At 46.0% G+C, this 9,730-nt stretch overlaps 2 protein-coding genes across 5 annotated transcripts; one reads left to right on the top strand and one right to left on the bottom strand.

Annotated features, from left to right (window-relative positions):
* Nucleotides 1–479: 479 nt before the first annotated feature.
* Nucleotides 480–3,949, bottom strand: zmat2 (zinc finger, matrin-type 2). Its single transcript, XM_060056097.1, has 6 exons — nucleotides 3,882–3,949; nucleotides 2,981–3,083; nucleotides 2,642–2,765; nucleotides 2,226–2,299; nucleotides 1,829–1,974; nucleotides 480–1,570 (listed from the first exon to the last, which is right to left on the bottom strand). The coding sequence occupies exons 1-6, from the start codon at nucleotides 3,897–3,899 to the stop codon at nucleotides 1,427–1,429; spliced, it is 609 nt and encodes a 202-aa protein (XP_059912080.1). The 5' UTR covers nucleotides 3,900–3,949; the 3' UTR covers nucleotides 480–1,426.
* Nucleotides 3,950–4,286: 337 nt separating this feature from the next.
* slbp2 (stem-loop binding protein 2) lies at nucleotides 4,287–9,590 on the top strand. Of its 4 annotated transcripts, none has more exons than XM_060056074.1 (9): nucleotides 4,287–4,425; nucleotides 4,878–5,042; nucleotides 5,417–5,488; nucleotides 5,662–5,745; nucleotides 6,383–6,526; nucleotides 7,156–7,326; nucleotides 7,831–7,999; nucleotides 8,223–8,352; nucleotides 8,611–9,590. In XM_060056074.1, exons 1-9 carry the CDS (start codon nucleotides 4,388–4,390, stop codon nucleotides 8,673–8,675), a joined length of 1,038 nt encoding a protein of 345 aa, XP_059912057.1. In that variant the 5' UTR covers nucleotides 4,287–4,387; the 3' UTR covers nucleotides 8,676–9,590. The 4 variants fall into 4 exon arrangements, with proteins under 4 accessions (XP_059912057.1, XP_059912056.1, XP_059912059.1 ...); XM_060056073.1 differs by having other exon boundaries at nucleotides 5,414–5,488; XM_060056076.1 differs by lacking the exon at nucleotides 5,662–5,745.
* Nucleotides 9,591–9,730: the final 140 nt, after the last annotated feature.

Raw genomic sequence — 9,730 nt, 5'->3', positions numbered from 1 at the left:
AGGTTAATAAATATAGAACTATATTCCATACATTGCTCTATGAAAACTATTCTCCAAACCGCTCTGAATGTGACCATTAAAGGGATCTTATTGCACCACCAGGTGTGAGTGATAAGCCATTACAAGCCTGCCTTTTCCTGTGTTCTAGGGACAGCATAAGTGGGAGTGTACTGTCCACCTTGATCTATGATGGATAGCTCAGGCTACTAGCCTACCTAGTTGACTGTAGCAACTGTTTCTTATCTATACATCTAGGTGGAGACTCCCACTTGTGATGTCACTAGACACAGAAGGGCAGATTTTCCAACGGCCTGTAATGGCTAATCACTCACACCTGGTGGCATAGGGGCCCTTTAAAATGCAGAAATCTCTGCCTATTTGTAAACAGGCATGGCGGGGAGAGTACCGAAAGACTACTCTGCATGTACTGGACTAATTGGTAAAGTGCACCATCTATAGGCCACTACAAGAATAACAAGTTTGACCTGGGAAAATGAGATTTATTTATAAAAAGTTATAAAGAAGTCCATTAGCACTTATAGGGGCACCACTTCACTATTTAAACTCAAATGACAAAAGGAAATACAACAAATAAAAGGTTTCATTACTAAGCAGATCAAATGTTCAGTTAAGCAGATTTCATTTCAGCTCCAATAAATGACTTTTCCATTTGACCGACCCCCGAAAAACAGCAAACTTTGAAACAAGTTTTCCCTCTGTTCAGCCAACTCAGCACTTGAGTGACGCGAAGGTGCTTGTGGTTCTACACTGAGGAGGAGGAGGAGGGAGGAGAGCAGCCTCTGCTGCCATTGGATGAGAAGCGAGAGGTCCATAGAGCGCGTGCAAGGGTGGCAGCACAGGCCCCGCCCCCTCAGACAGCCTGCCGGCGAACCAGCTGAGAGGGACGCTTTGACATCAGCCCCTCGAGTTTAAATGCAGATCGGTGTACATAGAAGTCACTACAATGAGTGATGAGTGGACGTGCGATGGACAAATTAACTACAAAAAGGGCGACGGGGTCTCTCCGAGGTCAAAGGTCAACATCTGTCATGATGAAACTGATGTGGGCATTGAGCCAGCGTCAGACAAGAGCCTCGCCATCAAATTAATTTACACACCGACCTTGGACCGCACAAGATAGCTGATCCTATCCATAAGAACAAAACAAAAAACAACTCGATCATGTTCGAATAAACCTAGACATTTGGTACTTCGCTAATAAACGTTCCTCACAGCCATCCACATACAAGAACCTACCAGACATTTTGGAAAGCAACCGGTAATCATGCTTCACATACAGATAAAACACTGGCTGCAGAACATGGGGGCCCACACCAGCCACAGTGAGCGGTAGACAGAAACCAAAAGACGCGAAGCCACTGGTCCCGTTGGGGACCCCAGTGGGGAAGTCTTTAGGGGGGCTGAATCAGTGCGCCTTCTTAGCGGCACCGAACCCGGAGAAGCCCATGACAGCCGCCATCTCGTCGTCCTCCTCAAAGTCCACGTCGTCATCGGCCCTCCTCTTCCTCTCCCTCATCTTCTCCTTCTTGTAGGCCTTGGCTTTCTCCTCCTGCGAAGGCCGGGACAGGGGGATGGAGTTACAGTACAGTCACTCAACACCGATCAGCACTCCAGAAAGTGTATTTATTAGGATTACAGGATAAGATATAGGATATGAGTAATACTGAACAAAACCTGTGTGGACCCCATCAACAATAGTCTTTATTAGTAAAATAACACTCCAATAATAAATAATAATAATAAGAAGAAACCGGGAAGTGGCCCATAGATATTTTCTACTTCATGGTCATATCTCAGTGGAGCTCACCTCCTCTCGAAGCTCCTTCATACGCTCCTCAAAGTCGTACTCCTTCTGCTTCTCCTCCATCTTCTTCTTGTTGGCCTCAAAGCGCTTCTTCACCTGGTCCAGGGAGGAGCGCTCCACCCGCATGGACATGCCCAGGTTCCTCTGGTCTGCAGCGGGGACGACGCAAGGGAACCGGCGTCAGAGAGCCATAACCTCCGTGGACAACGCCCCATTTACATTAACATTTGATCAAGTGTCTTGATCAGGGACTCATCGACACTCCAGCTAGGAGGAGCCGGGGATCGAACTAGCAACCTTGCGGTTACAAGTCAACCTGCTCTACCTCCTGAGCTAAGCCGTCCCAAACCTTCCTCCTTCATGTGACCCGTTAATGGACGACGCGTCCTCTGTTACTCACGCTTCTTTCCGTTGATGTGGTCGAGGAAGTTGATGGAGTCCTTCACCACGCAGTCACACACATTACAGTAGTACCTGGGGGAGGAGGAGAGACAGACGGGTCAGACACACACATACCGACACACAACCTAAAAGCAGAAATTGTGAGGTTAGTTGTTGTTTTTTTTATCTCGAGTCAATATTTTACTGCTGACCACTAGCAGGTTCCCTGTGGATAAACGGCTGAATACTTTCATCCGCTGTCCGAATGAAAAAGTCAGACATTGAGAGAAAGTCGGGTCGACACCACAACGATTAAAGAACTAGCTGAATGGGTGAAAAGGGAACTTCTTTGTTTGCATAACTTTAAATGCAATGGTCTATTGTATGTTCCTGAGAAAAGCAAAAAAAACGAATAAAAAGATCTGGTTGAAGTACCCTCCCATCTCCGCCTGCGGCGTGGTCTTGGTGATGACGATGGTCTTCCCCAGCTTGGACTCCAGGTCCACCTTGTAGTCTCGGTGGCGCAGGAGTTCCCGCTTGACTGGGGGCACCAGTTTCCCTGAGAGAACACCACAAGAGACCCCGGGTTAGGACCGGCTCCACCGAGCAGGTTTCGAGAGCAGGAGAAATGACCAATCAATGCGAGGATTTAAAACAGTGACACCGTGGGTGTGTGAATTGCTTCCTCAGCTCAAGCTTTATAACGAATGACTGATAACTAACTATTCTCATATTGATTCCGATTTATCCCAAGGATTAGGGGGATCAATTTACCATCTTTCTTATCTCGCTCTTCGTCAAGCCGCCTCTGGGCCATCTGTTCGTACTCATCTTTGTCCCACTTCCGGCGGAAGTCATTCTTACTATTGTTGTTGGACTGTAACAAAGAGAGAGAGAAACACACACAAACAATTAATACACAGAACTTCTCACATTTTCAGATTGAGTTCATCATGACTTACCACCAGTAGCGGCGCCAAATAATGATGATTCCGGGGGGGGGGGGGGGAGGCTAGATGGTTTATAGCAGGGGCTAATACATTTTGACGCGACAAATAATACTAAACACTACAATATGATACGAATCAACCAATCTAAACACACAACAAGCCGCAACAACAACAACAAGCCGCAAGTCATAATCACTTACTCAAAGGAAAAGTAGGATATCATGGGTCAATTTTGATACAAGTCAGTCCGATGTCTTTAAGTTGTTATAAATATAATTATTAAATTAGAATCCAATTGTTAAGCTGAAACTTTCAGGTACAGATGTTCAATGTAGTTACAAATGAGAGTATAACAAGTATTGTAAGGCAAAACATACGTATTTCATTATATATACGTAGTGAGATACGCCTTTCCACAGAGGGAATCTATATACGATAAGGTATAGACGAAACGATCATCTATCATGAACATCCATAATAATTTAAACATTTTAAATGATGAGGAAATGATGAGGAGCGAGCTTCGTCCGTCTGTCTGTCTTCCCCGAGCCACTGAACAACATCAAGTACATCTGGTTCAAACAGGAGCCTCGGGTCCATTTCAACATGTACAGATGTACCCACACTGTGCCTACTGCAGTTTTCTTAAACGTACATATATTGTTTGAACAATAGTTGTATTACACTTCGTCTTTCTTCTATACTTATCCTTGTATTATACTTACACCGCTACCAGACGCCATCTTGTTTACCTTATGACAAAATACGACTGTCGCAAAATGATTTATTTTGAAGAGCGCCACACTGCCACCTATTGCACCGGAGAGGGCACGACAACAAACAGCACATTTACATTTACAATTACAGTCAATGTTATCACGAAATGTACAATTTATGACAGCCCAATCATATATTATTGTCGACAGTTTGTAACGCGAATATTGTAGCTTGATTTCTAAGAGAATACGTTATAATACAAATATCTTGAGGTTATTATATGATTTAAAATACATGGCCCATAATTAACCTGTAAATAATGTAGGAGGGCTTATCTTTCCTATCTTAATTTATATTTCCTTTCGTTATATTCCGGCAAGAGGGATAAGAGGTTTGTCTACCTATGTGACGTCATAACCCCGCCCACACCACCTGTGGCCAATTTAAATCTGTCCCCTTCTGTAATGGCATCTCTCAATACGCGGCGGCGAGTTCAGACGGCCCGACTACAGGGATGGAAACCACGGCTCACAGCCCGCTGAACAACTCTAGGTAACAGCGGTGTTGGCAGCGCATTCAAATCACTATTCAACACTCGCATCGATTTTTATTATAATTGAGGAACTTAACTAGGCGTTTGATGCGGTTTAGCCATGAGGTCGTAGGTGTCATGGGCATTTTTTTTTGTCGACCTGGGCTTGGATTGTGTGTCCCATGGTTATTTATTAATTTTTGAAAGGGAATCTCAAGTCATCTGTTTTGTCAATTGTTCATATGATTATAATGAGTTCAGCTGTGCATTTGCTTTCTGGCTGAAACGCAGTCCTTTTAATAGGCTCTTGTATGCAATTTGTTAGATAATGCTTTTAAATTAAAATGGTTGAAGCAAGATCGAAAACAACATTAAAAAAAATAAAGTGTGTGTTACCAGGTGTTTCTAAAAGAACGGACAATGTTTGACTCCTCCCCCAGTTACTGCTTCTCCCTCTCTTTCCCCCACACAGCCTGTGTTGCAGCCCCGGTTCATGCCTCTGTGCCAAAGGCTGGTCGACCGCGGTGTGGAATGGCCTCCCTGACCGGGCCGTGAGCCTCAGCCCCAGGGCCTCCTGCTTCAGCCCCGAGCCCTGGCTCCTGCCCGGGTGCAGCTATGTCTACGACAGCCTGGTCAGGTAGGGGGCTCGTGTTAAAGGGCTAGAATATGGCTTAAAAGTTCATAAAGTGCCAGTGCTCCCGTGGTGAATTTCGTTACATAAACTTTAACGCACTGCTCGCAATTCTTTTCGTTATTTTTTTTTGGCCTACAATAAGGAAAGTAAATGGAATATTTTGCATTTCAAACGTTGCACGTTCAATGCTAAATGTTCAATGCATGGGAGGAATCAATTGTGGTTCCTTGTCTAGGATGGGTATAATTTCCTTTTTTTGTAGGTCATGTTATCAAATGGCATGGCCTCCTAAAAGGTGCGTTCATCCGTCATCAGCATTGACTATTTAGTGCATTGTTGTTCATTTGGCTTCATCAAAATGTTTATTATTCCAGCAGTTCCTCTCCAAACCGCTCCACCCCCACCAGGGCCAGTCCTCATGAGGGAACCTGGACGGGCAAACCTCGAAGGTAGACCTTTGACTTCCCCTAGCCTTAGCGGAGACTGTTCAATTGGAGATTTCCAGTTGCAAATGCATGCTGACCTCCTTAAGGCTTTAGCCATGGTCAAATAATGAATAGACTTGAGTACAGCATCCCACATTGGATTCTGGATCTAAAAGTTGGTACACGTTTCCAATTAGGTCATCGATCCTAGAACGCTGCATTCTCAAAGTGTCAACCAGCAACGTGGCTGTTGGAACAGATGACCTGGATAATGGCAGAAAGTCTGTACCTAAATTTGCTTGGTTTTGTTAACTTGGGTTCCTTGGGTGCATGCATTTCCACTGGGGGTGGGGAGTTGTGTTTTTCGTCTGGTTAAATCCAATCTGAACTACTCTACCCGTTCTACCACCTTGGTTAAAGTTTTGGGCATAGTAAAGTAAACCGTCTGGTACCGCCTTCGCTAAGAGCTAGCAAAGGTCGATCAGCAAAGTCACAACTTTTCTCGGTTTTGGGACCTCAGTGGTGGAACGAGCTCCCCGCCGCTCTCAGGACCGCAGAGTCGCTCACTATCTTCCGAAGAAAGGCTCAAGACTCACCTGTTCAGAGTCCACCTCGACTCTGCATAGCCACCCTCCCCCTTCTGGCCACCACATTGTATTGTATTATTGTACTTAACTGTGTAGCAACTGCAGTAGCTGCTATCATTGCTGTAACACGGGGAATTGGTTAGCCTAGCAATTGTTTTACTTGCTCTTGGTTCTATGAACATCCTTAATGTACCGACGGTGATATATTGTTGCACTTCTTCAAGCAGCTGTTTTTGGAGGTCCTGTGTGTACCTTTTAGTTTCTAAGTGCTGGACCGGTTCTCACCTGTTGGGCACGTGTCTGGTTCCTGGCCCTCGCGGTCTCCTCCCAGGCCCCAGGTGGCCTGCTGGTACGGCCGCTCCCTGGACCCCGCCAACCAGGAGACCAACACGGCGGTCCTGAAGAGACGGCAGAAACAGATCCAGTACGGCAAGAACACCACTGGCTACCAGAACTACCTCCAGCAGATCCCAAAGTAAGGGCTAGGCTCTGGTGGCCAGTGACCAGGGCAGGATATTCCGGGTTAGAGACTGGAAATAAAACGGCACCATCTGACCTTGATCGGACTACCTCCTTGAGAACGTAACTACGGTGTTTAGGATAAAAGATGATCAAAGTTGTAAGTGAATGCACTGGGATTCTGATTCAACTGTATTGTCAATACAGTGACGACTAAAGGCATTTGGAAATCTAAATAAAAGTGCAATACAGCAGCAAAACTAAAATGACCTAGTGAGGTATGAGTATAATGGATAAGGGCTGCATAGATTGACGGAACAATAACAAATAATCAAGTGTATTAGATGCAGGGTATTTGTATTCAGTCAAGTAGTATAGGCCAGGGGGGCGGGTGGTCCAGCTGTTGGGTGAGGAGGGGGGCATTTCCTGGGTGAGGGGTGGGATTTCAATAGTGTAACAGCCTGGGGGAAAAGCCCATGTATTGTTATCTGTAAGTGCCAGGGGTCTTTCTGACCCTCAAGTCAGCGAGCCCATTTGAGTTGTTCTTTCTCTTCAGGCCTGCTGGATTCTCCCGATGGTATTGTAGCCCAAGTGCTCCAGGGGGGGGGGCTTCTAAAGTGATTGGGTTTTCTGTGCACCTCCTAGGCACCTCAGAGACCCCAAGGTCCATCCCTCCACCCCCAACAAGTACAAAAAGTACAGCCGGCGCTCCTGGGACATGCAGGTCCGTCTGTGGAGACGGGCGCTGCACATGTGGGACCCACCCACCGAGGGCCTGACGGAGGGCTCCGAGAAACGGGACCCAGTGGATCAGCTGTAGGTGGCAGGACGTCTCATTCACACTCGGGGCACTCGGCACTCGAAATGGGCGTTTGGTCTGCGTTCTTGACTTTGTCATTCAGGTGGTTGTGGTGTGTTCTTAAAGGGAAACCAAACACGCCTGTTTCTGCTGGTCCTCATCCACGACCGGGTTTAAATGATTTGTATTATCGTTAACACTGATTTTTATTTTGTAGAAAATGAGCCGTGTCATTTCAGGCTTCTGCTCTTTCACGAGCCCCTCTGGCTTGTGAGTGTTGGTAACTCAAAACGAGCTGCAACGTGTGCCTCACAAAAGGGCATGCGTTTGACCCCAAGACGGCAATATGAGTCCACGTTAACTCTCTATCCTACGTTTTCAAAAACGTTGTGCATTATAAGTCCGGATTTGAACCAGGATGAATCCATAGCCCTACCGCTTGACGGGCTGAATCCCTTTCCATCGGGAAGGAGTCGTCAGGGTTGGTTGGCGCTCTGATGCGTCTTGCGTTGCCATTACAGGCAGTGCCAGCTGGAGAAGATGACTTCACAGCTCTGCGAGGATGAGGAGAAGAAGCACACGGTGAGAGAGGAGACTCCACCGGCCTCCGAGACCTCCTCGCTGTCTCCTCTCTCGATGACGGGCCTCGGGGACCTGAACTGCCCCCCCCAGCATCCCCAGATGTACCTGGTAAGACCTTCTCCCTTCTCCTACCACGCATCACGAAACGCGTCCATCGCGGTTAAAACTGGATGCCACCATTTTCCCTCCCCATCGGTGGTGGATCATGGGTTTAAAGTCGTGGACGTTGGACGTTAAAACAAAGTGACGTAACCTTTCACAGAAGGATGCCTCCATTAAAGTTGCATCTTAAAATCGATTTGAGTCGCACCTGAACTTTGCTTCTTCCAAGGTGCCTGAGAGGAGCTCCAAGCAGCCTCGCTCTCCACCTGGCCTGAACTACTCCTTCACCAGCCAGCGGACCACCAACGAGAACATGATGGGGTGGCTGCGCTTCCTCCTGGAAGGGGGGCACGTTCATGGTGAGACCCGCATACAGCAAGTTGGTCATTTAATGCGCCTTTCTTAAAATGAGCTTTATCCATTCAGTCATTGGTCTACCTTAACGCGGCCCAATAAACCATTTAAAGACAACCACTTGACATGTATGCCGATGGGTTGATCGATTGCGGACCTCGTCTACAATTCATAGATAGTTTGGAAAACGAATGCAGACATGTGACATAATGAAATTCAGAGGCATAAATATGTAACGGTAATCACTTTCGCTGGTCTTCTAGATCTTTCCCCTGATGACCAGCAGGTCCCTGTGGCCACTGATCACCTGTCGTGGGCTCCATACTGATCATTGTGCGATGTTCCAAGGTCTTATCCACAAGACTTGCTTTGTTGGCTGGTTTTTGATGAAGGTCAGTGGGCTGAATTCCAACTCTGCTACAACACTCATCATCAGACACTGAAGACTGTGGCACAAGGAACTCTGGATCCTTGGCTTCCATCAAGAAAACTAGCTGTCACTCTCTACTTTTGGATCTTTATTGTTTCTGAACCTTGTGCATGAGGCTGTGTAATGTGCAGTCTCTCGCCAGTTTTTTTTATTTCACATGCATCGGGTTGTCTTTTAAGATGGCTGTGATGCGTTTAATGCTGAAAGTCGATTCCCGGATGATGAGAACATGGGACAGCACTGTCCGTCATCATATTGGCGCCTTGACAGTCACCACTTAGGCAAGCTCCCTCCACTTGTAGACTTGTGATGCCATTTTATAGTTCTGACCTCTGACCTCGAGGTGGAAATTTCCCGGTTGGCCTTGAAAGCATCTGTAGGCTGAACAGTTGGGATTATAGTATTGAGAGGACTACCTCCGTATGCAGAGGTCTGCACTTAACTTTTTAGTTTGTCACTACCCTCACACTCTTAAGCTTACTTGGGTGCCTAGGTTTCTGTTGTCTGCTTTTCACCAGAATAATTGTTTGTGTGCACTTATTCTTTGACATAATGACACTTTGACTGATGCCTTGTACTCTATGATATAATCAATATTTTCACTTCGTTGTTTGGACATTTCTTAATGTTCCGGGTTCCCTCAGCTGCTTTCTTGAAAGAAAAACGTGATACTGGGAATGGCTGTCTTTGTGTTGTACGTTTTACTTTTTTTGTTCCTCAATGTCATTTTGTGCAGCTTGAATATTGAGACTGTTATGGAAATATTTAAAAGGATAAAAACTAATAAAGATGGAAACGTGTTACAAATCCAAATCTTGTTTTACCTTTTTGTTTGATCAGAGGACGCTATATCGGAAGATTTCTAGGTGGATGGGCCTATGACTTCGATGTTTACATAATTGCATCTAGTGAAATGGTTGTTCGAAAGATTTAAAACCTCAACCACGACCTGC

The sequence above is a fragment of the Gadus macrocephalus genome, chromosome 7 (genome assembly GCF_031168955.1).
Source record: "Gadus macrocephalus chromosome 7, ASM3116895v1".
In the NCBI taxonomy this organism is placed as follows: domain Eukaryota; kingdom Metazoa; phylum Chordata; class Actinopteri; order Gadiformes; family Gadidae; genus Gadus; species Gadus macrocephalus.
This window is presented reverse-complemented; position numbering and strand designations above follow the sequence as displayed.